Source organism: Neolamprologus brichardi, chromosome 7, assembly GCF_056152115.1.
Source record: "Neolamprologus brichardi isolate AB-2024 chromosome 7, ASM5615211v1, whole genome shotgun sequence".
Lineage (NCBI taxonomy): Eukaryota > Metazoa > Chordata > Actinopteri > Cichliformes > Cichlidae > Neolamprologus > Neolamprologus brichardi.
This window is the reverse complement of record NC_142110.1, coordinates 24,258,409-24,279,549: the sequence shown is the minus strand read 5'-3', so window position 1 is coordinate 24,279,549 and position 21,141 is coordinate 24,258,409. Positions and strand designations below refer to the sequence as shown.

General features: G+C 39.0%; 1 protein-coding gene across 6 annotated transcripts in view; it reads right to left on the bottom strand.

The window, feature by feature from the left end:
- The window catches only part of LOC102785930 (suppressor of tumorigenicity 7 protein homolog), a 56,826-nt gene that overhangs the window by 19,455 nt on the left and 16,230 nt on the right, over positions 1-21,141 (bottom strand). Inside the window, exons 1-2 of one of the 6 annotated variants that reach the window (XM_087843340.1) lie at positions 20,587-20,661; positions 19,211-19,246 (exon numbers count right to left, since the gene is read on the bottom strand). The exons of 1 other annotated variant lie outside the window; for it this stretch is intronic. In XM_087843340.1, the coding sequence (XP_087699466.1) occupies positions 19,211-19,246; positions 20,587-20,617 (67 nt within the window). In that variant the 5' untranslated portion in view covers positions 20,618-20,661. Of the gene's footprint in view, positions 1-19,210; positions 19,247-20,586; positions 20,662-21,141 lie in introns of those variants that run through there. 4 more of the 6 variants (XM_087843341.1, XM_087843342.1, XM_087843343.1 and 1 more) reach the window with 4 other exon arrangements.

The following is a 21,141-nucleotide window of genomic DNA, read 5'->3' as shown; positions in this document are numbered from 1 at the left end:
TAGGTAAAGGTCTTTCCACACAATCAGCTGCTGACTTGCTCTTTGTACAGCCACTCTGCACGCATACTGAAGTTGATGATTAAACAAACATAACAGAAGAATAAAAAAAAAAAAAATCATAATTCAATTATTCTGTTTGATACTGAGATCATGATTACTCAGAATTTGGAAAAATTGTGCCCAACTTAAGAAAAGATTGTCATTTAATTATTTATTTCCAGAAACTTGCATAATGATAAATGATAAATCACTCCCTGCCACAGCCTGGCAGGGAGTGACCGTGGACTTTAGCTAAAACTAAAGGGAAAGGGCAAAACCCGGGGAATTACTACAAAACAAAAATTATTTAAAGATCGATCACCATGTTGATTCTCTGTAAATAGTTGGTAGAAGTCAAGGCTGTAATTAAACACTGAATGGCAAATTTTCCAATACCATCCTGTTTTCTGGCGACAAAGCAGGACATCTCCCTCATGCATTTGGTGTAAAGTTTAGAGATTTTATTAGCTGACGTAAACAATGCCATACTGGCAAGGTACTGTATTTTGGTTGGGTTGTCATGTTAATTTCCTGTGAATCACACGGAGGATAAGAAAGGCGGACAAAAGATTCAGAAACCCAGCCTCATTTGCACTCAGAAACACACACGTGCATAAATTAAGTGCAGCTGGACAGCTATTCATTGCAGTGAAGTGGAGGCTCTCATCCCAGCAGAGAAGCTCTTTCAGTTAGGTCTATGGAAAAACAGGCTTAGCAGCTGCTGTAAGTCTGCAGTGTCTGGTCTCTCAACCACTGCTGTCTGGCTGGAAAAGCACTCTTCATCCAGCCAATAAATCTAGCCATAACTAATATACAGTGGCAGTATATTCATAATCCAAATGTCACACATTCAAACTCCCAAAACAATTAAAGCTTGACATAAGAATACAACATTTATTTATGCATGTTTTACATCATTCTGGATTTGGATTTATTGGCTGTCAGAAACGTGAAATGGTTTTTGTTAACTAAAGGGTAGATCTATTTTTAGTTTGTACAAAAACTCCCCAACTTTTTCTAAACAGTAAAAACATATATAGTTCATATTGTCTAAAGGGCTTTAAGTGGCCTAGAAAAGCATTATGTAAATGCTGGTATATTTTGATTTACCAAAGTCTAAAATGATGAGATCAGTGCATTTACAAGTAATCCTAAGTGTGCACTGTGTAAGGGAGCAGATAAGAGTCAGAGTCCACAACCACCTGCTGTTTAACCTTTTAGTTTGTGAGGGGCGGCGAATCACAAGAAGTTCACTTAAAGGGAAAGGTGCTGAAACAACTTATTTCAGACAGAGGAGGACCTGAGGGTTATAGGAAGCTGCTGTAGTCAAGCCAAAGAACAAAAAGCTGAGATAGAAAAGAGCTTTTACTCCTCAGAAAATGTAAGAGTTATTGTGACACTGATTTCAGCTAGTCAGACTCATATTACCTCTGTTTTAACAGCTATTTAATTTGATCTGCAGAACAAGGTTCTCTCATTTACATGGCTTTTATTATAATTTACTTGTACTTGTAAATGTTCACAAGTAGGACAGTTACAGAAACCGCAATGCAGAAATGTAGATTAAAATAAGAACTAAGAACTGCAATTAGGAAGCTTGACTGAAATCATGCTTAGTTAGTCAGTGGTTGCTGGAGTACTTTTCTATGCTGTGGTGTGCTGGGGGAGCAGCACAGCAAAGAAGGACTCATCCAGGCTGGAGAAACTGATCAGGAAGGCTGGCTCTGTGGTCAGCATGAAGCTGGACACTCTGGTGTCAGTGGCAGAGAAAAGAACACTAAAAAAACTGCTGGACATTATGGACGATGCTGGGCATCCTCTGCACACGGCCATAAACAACCAGAAGAGTCTGTTCAGTGACAGGTTGCTTCTCCCAAAGACAAGAACCAACAGACTTAAAAACGCCTTTGTCCCACACGCCATCAGACTGTTTAACTCCTCTCTGGAGGGGAAACAGGAGGACAAAGGAGGGGGGGACAACTAAGCTGTAGTCCCTCTTCACTTCACTGTGCAATACTTTTGTGCAATACTTTTGTTAATAGTCAACGGTGCAATAGACCTCAATACTTTAAATGTGTAATTCACTTGTACTTTTATTTTTATTCCTATTTATTCTATTTATCCCCTTTGTATATTTTATTTATATATGTCTCTGTATTTATATATGTGTGTGTTTGTATATATATAATATTCTGCTCACGCTCTGTAACTTTTTCTCTGTCAGTGCTGTGCTTTTGGAAACCGAATTTCCCAGAGGAACCCACCCGAGGGATTAATAAAGTTTTATCTTATCTTATCTTATCTTATCTAGTTCACCAGTCCAGGTGCTCCACGTCCTGCTGTGAGTAAGCACTACATTATTCCAAATTCATGTTACTGAATTGAATTTACAATGTAAAATGGCTTTGAGAACCTACCATGTTTGACAAACTTTATTAATCATCAAAATCCTGCATACTTAAACTAATGGTTCAATCTAACTTCAATGTGAGGAGACAATTCTTCCACACACTAATTTTATTTCTGTTACATTGCCATGACCCGACCCGGTGACACTTCATGCTCTAACTGCACTTTCCTTTAGCCCCGTTGGCTGCTACAATTACTACCAAGAGTTAATACTAGCCAGAAAATAGCGAGAGTCGGGTTTGAGAGTAAGAAGATGAATTGGAGGAACAAATTCTATCAGGCAGATTCAGGACTAAATGTCACTGGAGACAACAAGAGATGTGACCTTTACTGAAGAGGCGGGGGCAGTCGGCAGACTGCTGGCCTGACTTGAATGAAAAAAGACATAACGTGAGACACACGTGAACACGCCTATTCAGACATACACACAGTCTTCTATCTCATATACGCACATACACAATGTGTGTCCATCAGTTACAAGAAAAGAAAGACGTCAGTTAATTTGTGTTTTAAATAAAAATCACTGATCCTTGTTGAAGGATGATAATAAAGAACAACTTCCAAATGGTCAAATACATTATAAGCCTTTAAGTCTGATGAGCACTGTTCATCAAAGTGCAGCTTTTGTAGCACCTTAATCTCATGCAAATATTTTTGTTCTCTCCATAATGGTTTGTCTGTAGCCAAACAAGTTACTATTTATTTAAGTTAATGAAATGTTTCATTTTTTTAATTGATCCAGATCCAGGAAGTAGGAGGTATTACGTCTCAGATCACCTTTACTTTCTGTGCTCTAAGTGAAGACCTATAAAAATCATAATGTACACTACACAGTCTGATCATGACATCAATAAGAAAATTGATTCAGATCGGTGCATGCAATCTTATCAATATTCTGTCCTTTTAAAATATTTTCAAAACAGCATGGCTGACCCCTGTGTCGACAGATCGCTCTAATCCCATTCTGATTCTTTGAGTAATGCAGTTATTTATGACATACAACATACACTGCACTAGGAATTTTAATTTCAATAATATCTTTTCTTCCAATAATTTTTAAAACAATATCAAGATAAAACTGTCATGTTTTTAATGTATTTTTGTGTATTTTTGTGTACAAAGCTCTCAAGTTGTCTTCTCTTATGTTTGCATCATAAATCAAGAACTCCTATTTCCTCTACAATGCTGGCTCTATTCTCAAAGACGCAATTTAGTTCAGCTTGATGACAAAAAGAACCTTTGGTCAACAAAAATACTCCAGTAAAAGTTGAAGTATTGAAGCAACTTTACTCAAGTAAAAGTGAAAACGTACAGGATTTACACAACTGAATTTAACAAGACGTTTTGTAAGTCGTCCTGGCTGATGTCCATCCCCTACACTGACACTATACTGTTTATACTGTCTTTAACTAGACAGTATACAGTTGGTATAAAGGTGGAATTCAGTGAATGAGTCTGAGCATCATCAGCTTAAATTCAAGTTCATTTCTGCTACACTTGACATAGCCTAGCATAACCATGAGGACCACACCCACTGTGCATCAGTCCAAGACAATGCTTCTAACTCACCACAGTATGACAAGCTGTGCAATCCAGCACTAAAGTACCCAGTAGTTTTGACATTTGAGTAACACAAAGTTAGTATAGCTTATTTTGTTTACAGGACATTTCACAATATTGAAAATACATCATTTATCAAAACACATCATATAAACTTCACTGTGCAGTCCTTTAAATCTAACCTTGCGTCTTACTCCCCTGTCCTGTCTAACGTCTTACATCGTTTGTCTTTGTGACTAAAGTTAGCTTGAATTCTTTTCTCTCCCTGAAACATACAGCTCCGCACCTTCACACAACACAGCGTGCAACAAGCTTTGTTGAGCTGATTGAAATGTTAACTTAAAAAAGCACTATTTAGGTTCCGAAGTACTTAAACCACAACTAAAGTACTTAACCCCCCACCACCCCATTTATAGTGAATATAAATGCTATAAATGATTCCACTGATTCCACTGAACCTAGAGTAACGAGCCTGTTTGTAGATGTAAGTAGAAAATAATTTTTAATATGTAGAAGTAGAAAGTACAGCTTTTTGTGTAAAAATGTAGGGAGTAAAAGTAAAAAGTTATCTGTGGTATAAGAAGTAAAGAACAGATACCTGAAGAAATTCTACGTAAATGCAATAGCATTGTATTTGTACTCTGGTCAAAAAGATCTCAAATCACCAGCTATTTCGTCAGGTACACCTTGCTAATATTAGATGGACAGCCCTTTTTGTAAATGAATAAAGAAGTGGCAAGTTTCTTGGGGACAAGCTTTACTGCTCACATATGGAGCTGAACTGTATCCTACGAGTTTCTTCTTTCATGTTGTTGAACTGCTGATTACATTTAAAACGTTTAAAGAGCTTGGAAGGGGTTAAGATGCACAAATGTATATTGGATTAGCGCTGGGAATAAAAAAGCAATACAAACACATTTCCAGATAGTTTAGTTGACTTAATCTAAAAACAGAGCTGTAACTTTCAGCACTGGGAATAGGTTGCTGTAACAGGGTGATGGATGTGCTTAAAGACGTGCATTAATCTCATGTTTTCTTGTAAGAAGCAGTTTGCGGGTGGCATGAGACAAAGCTGGGAGGGTCTTGGAGGCTGCCTGCATCCCAATGTATGTTGTAAGTCACTGCAGCTCAGCTGTTCATGCTTGAAATGCTAGTTGGCAGTGCTGATTAGGCAGGGCCTCATAGCCTGGCTCATATTGCAGGGCCTGGCTGATTGGGAAGGAGAGCTTGCCTGGTCCGACTACCTCTGCTGACCTTTGACTAAGATGGACATCTCTCACCGCAGCAAAAGTGCATGTGTAACAGGGTCCATGGTTTTGAGATTTTGGCTTTACCTTCGTGTAAATGTGCAGGGTTGACTATATGTCTTTAATGCAGAAAAAAAAATTCCAGGCTATATGAATAGCTCAGAGCTTATTTAGTGTTATTTCTAACAAGGCTCTGTTACTTATTGCCAAGAGAAATGTTCACAGTAGCTACCATTTGTGCATACATGTTAGATTATTATCAGCACTGAAAGATTAATGATCTTCAAACTTAAGAACTGTGTTAACCGAGGACAGAGACAGTTAAAGTAACTCATTTAAACATACGAGGAATTTATTTTGGGTATCTATGGAAACAGTTGAAACAAAGAATGTAGAGCTAAACTGGTACTTTTCCCTTGCGCGGAAAAAAGATCTAACAACTAAGTCTCTATTAATCAGAAGACAGAATGTATCCATATTTGTATTGTATAATGCTCAACATCCAAACATAAATATAGAACCTGTTCCAGGACAAAAACTGAGAGTCTTCTGCAATTAAGGTGCCACTTAAACACAGCAGCCCAAAAATATTCATCTAATTTACAAGTGTGTAATCATAATATCAAAAAAGCCAATAATTTTAAATCAGAGAAAGCATCATTTACATGAAGACTAGAAAGTAAAACAATAAAAACTTCCAGAGAGATGCCAGCAGAAAATCTGCTTTTTAAGTGTCTTTTTAAGCACCTAGAAGATCATTGTTTTACAAGATTTGTTATCTTCATTTAAAAAAAGATTTAAAATAAAATGCAACATACAAAACTGCTTTGGGGAGGCCTTAAATGCATTGGCATTAACATTGCGTTCCGTTCATGTCAATAAAGCAACTGGAAAAAAGGAGAATAACTGATGGACAAGGCAATTGCTGTTGTAATCTTAGAACAACTGGGATTTTGTGCAGGAGCTTTGTAGATGCTGATACAATCAAAATAACCTTTCTTCCCCATTTAAAATATATTTTTTAATTTCATTAGAGAATAAAAGCAATACATGAAAAACAAGCACAGGTGGCAGAAAGAAAAAAAACACACACAAAAGCAAAAAACACCAAACAAGGCTTATTAAGCCTCCACAACAGGCCACTTTGTAAACACAGATATCAGCAACTGCTCGCATATTACTAACACACAAGCACACACAGATACACAACTAAAACATAACACACACACAAAATCAGCAGGCCTTCACCCACGCGTTGAGCAAACAGTCCACTTCATGAATATCAATACGAAATGTACAGGACCACCTGCTATACAATATAAAGGCCGTGTGCAAAGAAAGAGATCAGAAACACGGCTGCCATACAGTTCCTGACTACACATAGCCCGTCAGCTGCACACCAAATAAAGCAGCACCAGATAACTTACCCTCCATTCCACTGACATATCCACTGGAGCCACCAGCACACTAACATTTGCTACTTCTAAAAAGTTAAAAAAAATAAATAAATAAATAAATATATATATATATATATATATATATATATATATATATATATATATATATATATATATATATATATATATATATATATATATATATATATATACATATATATATATATTTGGTTAAACCTGATGTTTTGTTGCTCTTTCAAAAAGAAAAGGGAAAAAAAACAAAGCCTTTGGGAGTCCATATCAATACCCACATCTAATCAGAAGCTAGTCATCTTTCATAGAGCACATTTATTAGTGAGGGCTCTGGTTTGGTCACGTTTTCTTGATTGGGGCCCGTCTTCGAATGACAACAGGGCAACACAACTGTGAGCCAGTTCTGTCCTCCTCTTCCTCTAGTAAACCAGCAGAATAAGTACAAAGGGGAGTCTGAAGATGCCAGTCCAGCCAATCAATAACATGGATTTTAATAAAGGGAGGTGGGGGAGGTTTGCTCCTTAGTCTCCTCCTGCAGAGGTAACCATGACAACCCCAAATGACCCTACAGGAAAATGGATGAAGCAATCTTTTAGAGATACGGAAGACCCTTCAAATCTGTGAATAATACAAAAGAAATTATTATTTTCTGTTAACCAGGGACACTTTAATTAATACAAATTAATTTAAGCAGCAGCCTCTTTGACACACACACACACACACACACACACACACACACACACACACACACACACACACACACACACACACACACACACACACACACACACACACACACACACACAATTATACCCTTTTACTTTTAGCCTCAGCCAAGTATGATGCCATTTATCAAAATGGCCACTGACTGATTTCAATGGAGAAAACTCAGGTTTAAATATTTTTGTCCCCACAAAGCTGTTGAGGGGACTGTTTAACATTATCATCAGCTCACGTCAGAGGCATAATTTCTCACTTGATCAATTTATTAGATTCAATAACATTCGGGTCATGAGGCACTTCCTTCCTTTCTTTTTTCAGCCTGCTGAAACACCAGAGTGATGATGTGGAAAGCAATGGAAAATTAAAAGGCTGACAATATTAGCTGCAATATCACGTTTATGGTTGAACAAGATGATGACAAATGCAGCGATTTCCTCTACAGGATGCTGCTGAGCCAATTCAATTATTACTGTGCTTCCTTGAGGATCCACAGACAGGAATGATTAAAAAACAAAAAAACAAAAACAAAAGATAGCAACCTTCGCCAATGATTTAGTAACGCACTGCTCCTTTACAAAACACGAGCAACAAACACTACTAAGTGTAATGAGAGCCCGATTAATAGTAAATGGACGAGTACTTGTACAACGCCTTTCCACTCAGTTTTGAGCACTTAAAGTGCTTTCACTATAAGTCTCATTTACCCAGTCACACACATTCATACAGTGCTTTTATATATACACACACCTAAGCATTTTCATGTAATATTCACACACACTCACGTGGATGAATTGGATGGCCGTATAGCTTATGGCCATACTACCCTGATGATAAAGAGGATGGAAATACTAATTTTACCACAATTCTGAGAAAAAAAAAGTTCCACAAAATCCCAAATGTTTGGGAATGACAGCAACTAAGCCATAAAGTGGTAGGCTACAAAAAGGCTATAAAATCACAGAGCAGGGTCAGTGGACGCAGAGGTCACCAACAGAGGTCACCAACTTTCTTCAGAGTCAATCAGTACTGACCTCCAAACTTCACGTGGCCCTCGTGTTATCATGCTTCTCTGTCTGGAAATGCAACGAATGTTTTCTGGGTTTGGCGGTTGCCATGAGAATGGTACTTATCTGTTTGGTGGGGGGTAAGGGGATTATAGTGTGTGGTTGTTTTTCAGGAGTTGGACTCGGCCCCTTATTTCTAGTGAAAAGAACTCTTAATGCTTCAGCAAGACATTTTGGACGATTTCATGCTCCCAACTTTGTTTGTTTGGGAATGGGCCCTTCCTGTTTCAACATGGCTGTGCATCAGTGCAAAAAGCAAGGTCCATAAAGAAATGGATGAGGGAGTTTGGTGTGGAAGAACTTCACTGGCCTGCACAGAGTCCTGACCTCAAACTGATAGAACACCTTTGGGACTAAGGACACTGTGAGCCAGGCCTTCGCGTCCAACATCAGTGTCAACCTCAGAAATGCATTTCTCAAAGAATGGTCGAAAATTCCCACACAGAAAGCCTTTCCAGAAGAGTTGAAGCTGTTATAGCTTCGACTCTGTCAGGGTGGGCTGACATATTATTAAACTCTATGAATTCTGTATGAGATTTCACTCAAGTTCATACGTGTGTTCCTACCTAGCTCTGGAAACCCTGGGTTAATTTAGTGACCGCTTATCCTGACTGGCAATGTTAAGGTAAGTGAATAGAGATAAGGTAAGTTAAAGGATACCCCGGGTACGTTGTGAGTCTGTTCTTTTAGTGGCAGACAGCAAAGCTCCACCATGTTTACCTGCCCCTTAAGTGAACTGGTAAATACTCTTCACACAGACTGGTATGAAATTCTGTCCATACCATTGTGCTTCAAGCCTTATTCCCATTCAAGCTCATTCTGGTAACCTAAAAATACTTTTCATCAGCAGCCAAGCACACATAATAATTATGGAGGAGGGTGAACACCAAAAACAGTCATGTTATAATGCGTCATCTCACCCACCAACAGCATAGGGACCAGCTTATGTCATTAAATTGACTCTGCTTACACTGAACCTGCTTGGTTTTTGAGGTTAGTTGCATCCTTCGGAGTTCTCTTGGAGTAATTACAGGTGAACGTTATCCAGACTAGCAGGGATTTGAAGGGATAAGAAGCTTTCAATTGGATGATCACCATGGGAATTTTCAACGCCAGTACTAACACTGACAGTGTATGTCAATGTTCAGAATATTTTATGCTTTAAACAATTCAACTCTTAACAACTGCAGAAAAAAATAGAACAAAGAAATACAGCACCACTTAAAATTAATATCAAGGATACTCTTAAATTATCCACCAAATGTTATTTAAGCCACAAATGCACCAGCAACTACCTATCTTGTGACTCTGGTGGGAATCAAATTTGCTGACATACCACAGATGAAGGCACTTTAAGCACCAAAGAACATAAAAACAAACATAGTTAAGTACTCAAATAAATTCAGCAATATGCAAAAGAGAGCAGGGTGAGAATAAACTAAAGAGATGCAGAATTACCTCACCGCTACTGGTTCTTGCCAAGTCTCTGATTATTAAAGCTCAGGATATTCAGCTGTGTTTCTGTTGGCACAGACTATGCAATGCTGAAGTTAAGGATGGCAACAGCAAATGGCCCGGGAGATGGTCCTGTCTGTTGAATACATTCACAACCAGCCTTAAATCCATATACAGATATTTAGTAATGTGATAAGGTTGGTAACATAACAATAGATGATGTATCTAACAATATCTTGGATTTAGAGAGGACCTTAAAAATATCCAAGAATGTTCTCCGTGTATTTAAAATTAAAAAAAAAAAAGCACAAAAGCAGAAGAGGCAATAACTGTCAGGGAATAGGAAGTTCTGACATTGGAGGGTTAATAGAAGTATTTGCTGTTGTGGAGATTTTCCATAATACTGATTTTCCTTTATTTCTTTGTTTGCCTTGATTTGTCTGCAAATGTACATTTTGTACAAGGCAGAGAGAGAGAAAAAAATAAAGCAGCTATTAAAACAGCAAGAGTAACACTACTGAGGAGGGCCGATTCACAAATTGAGAAAAAAAAAAAGAATGCCTAAATTTATGCAATTAAATGGGCTTTTTACACAATTTCACGCACCACGTAGTCAAATCGTTTAACAATAGACTGTGGTCATTTAAACTTAGTGGCTCACATATATGTTTCTGACAAAGCATAGAAGTGTACCAAATGGCAGTTCTATATTCCAATTCGTCACATTGAAATAAGAATGGAAATATGCATGAACAATTATTACTTTGAAAACCTAAAAACAATTTAGGTTTTTATCATAAATGTTGGGCTCTCCAGGTGTAGTCAACTGGAGACATCTGTGCTGAATATGACCTGGAAGTCCGGAGGTCAAAATGGCGAGACAGAAGACTCGCCATTTTGTTTTCTGTCTCGCCCTAGGGAGGTCGAGAACGACCAAGCTAAGATCCTGTGGGACTTCCACATATAGATGGACAAACTGGTGATGGCTAACCAACTGGACATAGTAGTGGTGGACAAGCAGAGGAAGAGGGCCATAGTGATATATGTAGCTATACCGACTGATAGCAACATCATTAAGAAAGAACACGAAAAGCTCAACAGAGAAGGCAACAGTGATCCTAGTGGTAATCGGAGCACTCAATGCAGTGACCCCTGAGCAAGGTAAATGGATCCAGCAGATCAAGGAACAACATCAGAGTTCTCTGTCCAGAAAAGCACAGTTCTAGAAACATCAGATATACTGCACAGGACCCTCAAGCTCCCAGGCCTCTGGTAGAGGACCCAAGCTTGAAGGATAAACACCGCCTGCAGGGGCGAGAGGGGAATTTTTTTTTTTGTTTGTTTTGGGTTTTGTTTAATAAAAAAGATAACTGGATGTCTGGTCCTAATTTCCCAGTGTGGCCTTCAGAGATACAATCTCTGACACCCCTGGGTTAAGTCTTTAGTATGGGGTCTCTATGGCAGTACTGGATAATCCCTCTTTTGTAGTGCTGGCTGTACAACAGTAGGCAATAGTTTTACCACTGGGCCTCGCACCTATTTAGTAAGGATTTAGGGTCAGAGGTCATGATCCAATCAAATACATTAGTGTTGCTTTCATGGTATATAAGACCTTACTGAAAGCCCATTAACTACAATAAGCCTCATTTTTAGCTCTCTTGACTTCCAGCCACTATATGAGCTCAGAAGACCAAAATAGCAGTAGTCAGCAGTTACCACAGAAACCTGATCACTCTGCCGTCTTGCTGTTCTTACGGGGGTTACCACAGCAACAGAGACAGCTGGTTGCCGTCAGAGTGCTTTCATCAAATGGCCATCTTCAGTAAGCACCTTATTCTGCTGTTGGGCACAGACAATAGAACAGCAAATACAATACACAACCTGAAGTTTCCTGAGATTAAAGGCCATTGGTGGCTCATCACTGCACTGAAAGATAAAGTGACCCTCTCACGCTAACAGCCAAAGCAATATCCAGCTTTAAAAAAAAAAAAAAAAGTATTCCAAAATTACCACTGATGAAAGAACATACACTGATGGATTGGTTTGACTAAGGTATGGCCCAAAGCAATCCTCCCACAATAAAAAACATACCTACATATACCAGCTGCATTCCCATGAGCTCATCCTTATTAGTAGGGATAGTGTTGGCAATTTAACATTAAGCTTCCAAAGAAATGCCATAGACCATGCTGATCAGGGGTTTAAAATCCTACTCAGTGTTTTTGCTGCATGCTGAAAAATACTGCTGCCCCTTAAAAAGCAACAGACTTAACTACACATGGAACAGTTATCCTCATGTGCTGCATTACACTCCAAAGCCAGGAAAAAATAAGAAACAACAAAAAATCCCTTCTGTTGGTATGGATGTCTTAATTTTGCTTCATGGTAAATGTTAGAAACAAACATCCCAATGAAGAGAGGAAGTAGTGAGATTTGAAACACAAAACACATTTGCTGTTTTGTAATGTACCAGTCGCTGGCAATTGCCGGGGTGCCAAGCAGACTCTCACTCTGACAAATATATTTGTTTTGTTCTATTACCAGCCACCCTACAAAAGTACTAGTTCTTCAAATGTCTACACAGAGTCAAATAATCAGTCTTGATCAGGTTATTTGAAACAGCTCTCAGAGTAGAAAATTCTGCTAATTTTCTGGCCCTTGATTTTACTTGGGGGGTAAACTCTCTCACCAATAGAGGATCATTGTTAAAAAGTTTAGTGGCTGCTTCCTGCACTAATCAGTTGGGTGGTTTATGGATTTGGGTATAGTGAGGAAAAATCTTCAGAATGCAAAATGAGAGCAAATGCAAAGCTAAATATTCGTGGACTTAATGACACGCTGTCCTGATAGGCTGGTGACGGGCACTGGCCACTTCCTGATGCAAGTCACACAGGCAAGGCTACACCATTTCTTTTCGTAGGCTAGTGATTAGGTGACGTTGAATGTTATAACATATGGGATAGGGATGGTTTCCCCACTATAAAAATACTGGTGGCCGGCAGTACTATCCCCCAGCCTCCTAGCAAATGGGATTAATTTGAAAATCCGAGGTGATATTCTTCTTGAGTTACTGCATTCATAAGATTTCCAGAAAATTTGATCTCTGACCTTGACCTTGAGGTCGAAGTCACTGAAACTTGTCCGAGATTTTTAGCAGATGGTATGAATTTCAAAAATGCTACATGGTCTTGTTCCCGAGTTATTGCTTCTACATACTTGGGTGTCCATGGTGTCCACGCTGTCCGCCCAACAGGATGACAACAATACTCCATCAGCATTTTATATGGCTGAGGGGTAAAAAAAAAAAAAGAATAGAAAAGAAAAAGAAAGAAAGAAGCTATTTCCAGAGTCCATAACAAACATAGGATTATGTCTGGGTGGATAGCGCTACATAAAAACAAAGGATTGACGCTCCATTGACAATGTGACCCAAATTATTACTGATAAGTACATAAACATAGAGAAAATTCATATACATGGCTGCTTGCTCTGCAAAGCTTATAGCTGTCAGCTGGGCTACTTGCCTAAAAGAACAGTTACAAGTCATTATTACTATACAGAAGTTGGTGGGAGGAGAAATACAACCAGTGCAGAAAGAGACTCAGAAGCTAAAGTCAGTGCAGAACAGGAAATCAAACAGTTAAACTTACATTAATAAATATTTTGTGAATATAAAGTAACTTAGAAAAGACAAAAGCAGAAGTCTCACACTGTCTGCTGGCTTTTCATTCATAAAAGTAAAAGTAAAGTATCCGTATCTTAATAGATGGGTTACTATGCTATTTAAATTGCTGCACAGGCCTGTCCTCAGATGTCTTGACTGACAGAGAGCCAGTGTACTTCATTAATATCCACTGATGGATGCAGGAGCAGTCATAAGGGAAGCTATTATATTTCTGCAACACCACATTGTTGAAATGTCTCTGTTTTCTAGTCAAACAACAGAAATACTTCTTGGTATCATAACTTCTTGATCCCAAATGTATCTGAAGCCCAGGTGATGATTATTGATTTCAGGCAAAGCCGGCATGTGGCCAAAGAGTGCATTATGCATTATGAAGGGGTGGAAATGGTTACACAGCACAAATATTTTGGTAGAGATTTTAATGATTAGCTTCAATTTTATAGAAACACTGAGGTATTTGTGAAATGGTAGCAATACAAAATTCACATTTTCCCTTCGTGCCAGTCTTTTATCAGTGTTTTATACAGAGGCTCATGTGTTTGTCCTTTATCTGCTGGTTTCACAGGCTTCCTTTAAAAGATAAAAACAGTCTGAACAGCACTTTTAAAGAAGTACTGGTTTGAAACCAGCAAATCCTCCAGAAAGCAGTATTTTGGCATTTTGTGGTCATCTATTTGAGGGTGAAATTATTCAGCTGGCATCAGTGTGTCCTTAATAAATTAAAAAAAAAAAAAAAGCTCATTCCTTCTGCAATTCAGCTACCATAACACTTCAAGCCATTTTCCCCCATTTGTTTTTTTCTGTAAGTTATCATGTCTAATGGTTATCCCTGTGTTTCATGTTGAAGAACTGCTCCAAACAAACAGCTGCCAAGGTTCACAATTCACCCTGAAAGTATTGATCACATATATATACTCAAACTTACCCTGAACTTAGATTGATAAACTATCAATTATCAATTAACCTGGGAGAAAATCTTTGCAGGCTTAATATGTTCTTACAGTTAGCATTGCATGTACGCTACTTATGCGAGACACAAGGTAACGTTACAAATAGTCGGAACATAGGAAAAGACATATCTGAGCATCTGGACAAAAAAAAAAAATATCATCAAGGGGGAAAAAGTTATCTATACTGTATCATAGTTCCTTATAAGCACATCCTACATCTACATGTTTGCTTGGTTTTTTTGTTACATTCACTGTAATATTGACCAAAAGAATGCCCAAATCACTCTTCTGCACACTCCGTAATGGAGCGAACACTCTTTTGAAAAGGACCCAGAGTTTCTCATCTACATCAACACAAGGCAGCCAGTGTTCGTTTATCTACACTCCTGTTTCCAACAGTTTGTTCCTTACATACCGTCACAGTGACATACCAGAAATGTCACTGTGAAAGCTAGCTATGATTGGTGTAGTCTGTCAGCTGTCTCTCCAAGTCAGTGATGGTGAGCACAATACTCCATATGGACATCCATGGAGATTTAAAAAAAAGTTGTAAACAAGAATCACATTGTCCATGGTTTCTGTGTCCACAGCAAAGTAAGTCTCAAGACATTTACTTCTTACTTCTTAAATCCAAGGACTATTAAAGTAATAATAACGCCAATAGAAACAGTCCAATGCCACTGTTGATTTCTTCGAGTTCACATCCATGATAAGATCATCATGTCCTCCTAAGACAGTTTAACACCATACAATAATTAGTCTCAAGGCTACTGAACAAAGTGATACAATCTAGAAAGCTGTACGTACTGACCTCAATTCTGATCAAGTATAGACTGACTGTAGAACTACTGAACCACTTCCTCACAGCACCCTACAACAAACAGGCCAAAACGAGAGCAAAAAAGGAAGGCAGAACACAGTTACCATTACCTAAAACCCACTTTGCTGAAAAGAAGGGGACAGGAAGGTAACAGCTATTGAGGTCAAATGTATGTACAAATAAGTCCCATCTGTGTGTGTGTGTGTGTGTGTGTGTGTGTGTGTGGGGGGGGGGGGGGGGGGGGGGGGGTTATGTCTGTGACACAAGGTAACTGTTCACAGAAGTGTGCAAGGTAGTTGATATCCATAACTTTAGAAATCCAGGTGGATGTTTAAAACAGAGGAATTGCCAGTATATTTCAACACTTCCATAACACCTTTGGGAAAATTTAATTCATGATATAAAAATATTAGTCTGGTTTAACAGACTTCTGCTGCATTAGCACATATTTTATCTGTATTTGTTCACCTGTTATAAAGTCAAATTTCCTTTTGCTCAACTGTAAAAATAAATAAATAAATAAAAGAAAATTGTTGAATAAGCAGATACAGAAAAATTACAGCTGTCACATCCATATAATATCCTACATGTACTGCCAAATTAGTTCTACTTTATATAACAAGAATCAATAAATATGGTGCACATTTATTTTATCTTTTGCTGTACTGAAGAGGACAAACATGTTGGAAGTGACTTCCCAGGCTTTTCTCTCCTGCTACCATCTGTTCTTATTAGAAAGGGAGAACAGATTTTAGAGCCAGAAAGCAATTCGGCACATTTCCCACCAAACCTGAACACCGACCTACAATGTCAATGCTGCACAGAGCTCAAAATAGACTAGTCACTCTAACTGCGATGTCTCAAAATATAGCTCATTTTAAAACAGCAAAACACTGCAAAAAAACAAACCAAAAAAAGGATGAATATATAACATTTGAGCTCTAAATTAGGATTATCTAGAAGATTTTGTTCCTCTAACCGTCTACACCTACTTGAGAGGAGATGATCTTCTGAACAAAACGCAAATCAGACACCCCTGAGTTCTTTCTCAGTTCCACACAGTCTGCTGCGAAAGCTTAACAGGACTTGACAAGCCTTTGTCAAGTCCATGTGTCTACAGTAGATAACTAGCTTATGATTTGAAACCAATACCAAAGATGATCACAAGGAAATGAAAGCTTCATCTAGCCCCAAAAATAAGAGATAAAGTAAGATAGTCTATGTATTGCAGGATGGTTTCCTATAATAAATGATCTTATACAAAGGATTTCCAGAGACGATTTTAGTGTTTCGAATAAACACTAAAAATCACCATGGTTTGTTTCCTGTTGCAGTGTTTGTTGGACCCAAGCCGTTTCCACAACAAAGCTATTTCAAGGGAAAAAGCCTATAAAAATGGGTCCCGCTTAACCATGTCAACAAACACTGTTGAGTTTATTACTTAAACCTAAAGAGCTGAATGAACGTTGTGTTTTTGTCTGTCTGTGCTTATTGTCAGGAAACACTCAAGAAGTCACAAATGACTTCCTACAAAGATGTGTGGAAATAAGAATATCCACATCCACCATTACATATACACTGTGTTGGTGAGAGTATTGTTCAAACAAGAATCTGTGGGATTGGCCAAATTTTGCATGATAGTACTTCCAGTTTAATTTGCCAGGTGGCCGAGTATGATGACCACAAGGAAAGCACAACAGTTTGTAAATGTGTTTGTTCAAGGCATGTTTACGATCGCGAGCTCTGACTTGTAATTTTAAAAACATCAGTCAAATAAGTGTACATCCTTTCATAAAGAAATGCAAACACTGTGCTCACGATCTCCTATAATCATATCCTGTGAACTGATCAGAACTATACTCATACTTGACCTCCTCTCGTCTGTGTTATGGATTTGCTGCAGATTTAATGCAGCACTATGTCCTTTGAGTTACTGTTTAATAACAAACAAAAACAAAAAAACCCACGCAGTAATGCTTTACTAACCGACCTGTATCAAACTGCAGACATGACAAAATGGAAAGACTGGCAGGCCTGTGTCAAAATGGGACAGAACTCAGAATAGTGGGCAGCGAGGAGAAGCTGCCAAATAAAGGTCACAGGTACCATCTCTGCTATAGCCAAGTAGAATTGTGTCCATAAACAACTGTGCATCTGATATAAAATTATTACATCTAATGAAAAAGTAATGAAGTACAGAAATACAAATTACTATCTAAAGCGGGAGTTAGCTACAACACCATTTAATTTGAAATCAGACAGTACTACTGCACTACAGGGCTTTTTCCTGGATGGAAATGCACCATCACGAGTTGACTATGCACTAAAGCATGACTGGTCTGTACATCTTTAAAGCAATGACTAGAGTGTTATCTTATGTATTAACTTTTTTCCCTCCACTGGAAAATAATTGTATTTTCCATTTTCATAACCCCATTTTGGATGCACCACTTACTTCCTCAGAGGATTGTTGCCAGTTAAAGACGTGCTGCCATTGTAACCTGGAGTCATTTCAGATGAACCAAGCACTGATAGTCATGTGTGTATTATTTATTTAAGTGGAAATGCAGATGTTGGAGTACGCAAGATGTCTATGCCTGCATGCTCTAACATTTCCATTAATATGTTTCCTTGGAAATGGCGTGCATGTTCAAAGGTAGGTCAGACATGTTAAGCATCTAAGCACACTTTAAACTATTTGCAGGAGTTGTATATTTTATACAAGTTTCATCTAAGTTGTTATTGCTTCTTTTCTGATTCATAAAATGACTGCCTGCAATTGTAAATCTAAAGATCTCCACTTTTAATTTTTAAAAAAAAAAAAATTAATAAAACTCCACCAACAACAACATTAAGCCATTACAAGATATTGCACAGTGTCATCCAATCAGCTGCACATTTCATAAACAAAGATTAGGCTCTGCTGTTTGGCTCCTAAACCACTCCTGGTGCAATTGCCAGTGTGCATGCTAGCTATGATCCCACATCAAAACAACAAGTTAGTTTTAGCCTCGACTGTGCAATCAAGACAGGATCAATGACATAAGCTCAGGCCTTCTGAAAACAATGAGCAGGTAGTAGAGTGAGCCATCACAGTATTGATCAAAGCAAAAAGGATTCTTGTAATGGGAGAAACAAGTACACTGGCTCACCTTAACGTCAACACTAGTAACACTTCAGAGGGAGGTGAGGGGCTGACTGGTGTCCAAAGACACACGTGCATACATATAGAAGAGCAGTGTGCTATGCTTGATTCAGTAGCATTTAAGACAGGAAATGCTAAGCTCACACCTCGCAGCGATCTGACTGAGCCGTAAGAAAGAAGCAGAGCGCAGACTGATGCTTCTGGAGACAATGCAACTCTGGTCAAAGCATCCATCTTCCGACATGCTCACTCACATAAACATGCACAAGAACACATGTTCATTCAAAGAGCAAGCTATTACTATGAAGAGGACAGAAAATGCATAGAGACGGGAGGTCATTTTTTTGTGGTAATTTGAAATGCACACACGGTAAGGCTCAGAGAGAATACAGGGTAGGCGGTTCAGTCAGCATGTCCAGCTAGCTTGTAGTGCCGACCCTCTGTGCTAAAATGGTAGATCCCAGATTTCTCCCCATGCAATCTGCCACCAGCAACCATGGAGGCAAAACAGGAAGAAGACAAGAGAGGAGAGGGAGATGAGGAAAGATGGAACGCAACAGAAGAGGAAAGCTAGCATATTCCCTTTCCTCCTCATCCTCAGATAAAACACACACACAAGAATATAAAAGGTCCATAAACAAAGACAAACGCAGGGCAGACGGAAGGATGGTGATGGTACTTACATGAAGACTCAGTGCCGAACATGGCTGGGCCGGGAGCTGTGATGGAGAGAGAGGAGGAGGAGGAGGAAAGAGAGGAGAGAGAAAGGGGAGGGTGAGAGAGAAAGAGAGAGAAGGGAGGTTGATGAGCAGGCAGCTACACAGCGGGGGTCATCAAAGCAACACAATGCAGCCAGCCGGCCGTCGCTGCCTCCCAGACAGCCAGATGCCCCAGCTCCGCTATCCGTTGCTGCTTTAAAAGCCCTCCTCCAAACACACACAAACACACACAGCTAGTGCAGCTGCCAAAAAAAGGAGGCTTTTGGAGGATTAAATCAAGTACTAAATAAACATAAAATAAAAACTGGCAGAAATCCTTCACAGCCGCAGCAAATCCAGACACGGAGAAGTGGTTGTGGCTAGCTACTGCATCTCTGCTTTTCTGCAGTCTATATCCTCCTCCTCCTTATCCTCTCCATCACTCTCTCACTTCTCATTCCACTGTACGATTTACTAATGAAGAGAGAGACCGTGAGATTGTGGGGGAGAGGGAGAGTCTTTCCTGGGGAGAGGAGAGCTAAAAGGAGGGAGTGAAAAAAGAAAATTTGGCAAGGAAGCTCCTGCCACTGTTACTGCAGCCGTTGTAAGACAATAGCTATGCAAACAGAGAGTGACGTCAGGACACAGAAGGGAGAGAGAGAAAGCTGTCAAAGACTGACTGACAACTACTGCTAGATGGAGAGAGGAAAGGAGGAAAGGAGAAAAGGGGGGGGGAGAAAGAAGGAGAAACACAAGCAGACTGGATCGAATAAAAGAGCAGATGAGAAAAAGATAACAGAGGAAAATATGAGAATGGACGAGAAACGGGAAAGCAAGGGGGAAGCATATTTAGATGATAAAAAAGAGAAAGAGAGAAAAGGCAGAGGTAGGGCTACAGATACAAACAGGACACACACACACACACACACACACACACACACACACACACACACACACACACACACACACAATGAAGCAGCGAAGGGGGCAGGGGGCTTTCATCTGTTAGTTCGACAAATTGAAACAAGTATGAAGCAGAGCATTGGAGACTACTGTGTATTTACTTGCTATTGACACACATACACACACACACACACGCACACACGCACACACACGGCCATCAGCGAGCCAGAACAAAAATGTTCTGCCATGATCACAACATCAATCAAACTTGCACAGAAGACTTTAAAATTAAATTGCAATATTATCAATAATGTGAATTATTTTAGCAATAATAATAACAATAATAATAGCAACAACAACACACAGTAGATAGTTATGTAAGATTACAATTAAACAGAGCAACTGCGAGTGGAAATTATATAGAAGACAGAAAGAAACTTAATAGTAGTGTTACTCACCTGCTGTCATGAGACTGCTGTACAGTGGCATAAATATTGGTGTTTGCTCTGTTTGACAGTTATAGGTAAGCACGTATCTAAAGCACAATAAAAATTCATTAAAAAAATTTTAATTAAAAAAAACCCTGCAATGTACCAAGAAACCGTTTGGTCAGTGTATTCAGGACACCATGATCCGCCTCTTTTAGGACACGCATATACCCTGAGGTGCCCGTTATTGCACACTGTAACACGTTAATGAAGACTGGTACTAAATGTAATAAAATAAACACAAAGCCCAGCAACTGTGCAGCGGCAATCTGCCCTAAACCTGCTTTAGGGAAATGAATAGATACAGTCTGCACAACAGCTTCTGTCCAACCAGCCTACAAACCTAAATAGATAAATGGTCATCCAGCCGGACACTTTAATGGCCCCCACTGTGAATACGATGAAGACAGCTAGCATGTGGATTAGCTCAGCTGCTGAAGAGACGAGCGTGTACTGTTGTAGGCCTCTCATCTTTTGTGTCTCATACACCCACCTCCTCCTCCTCCACCACGTCTTTGTTCTTCA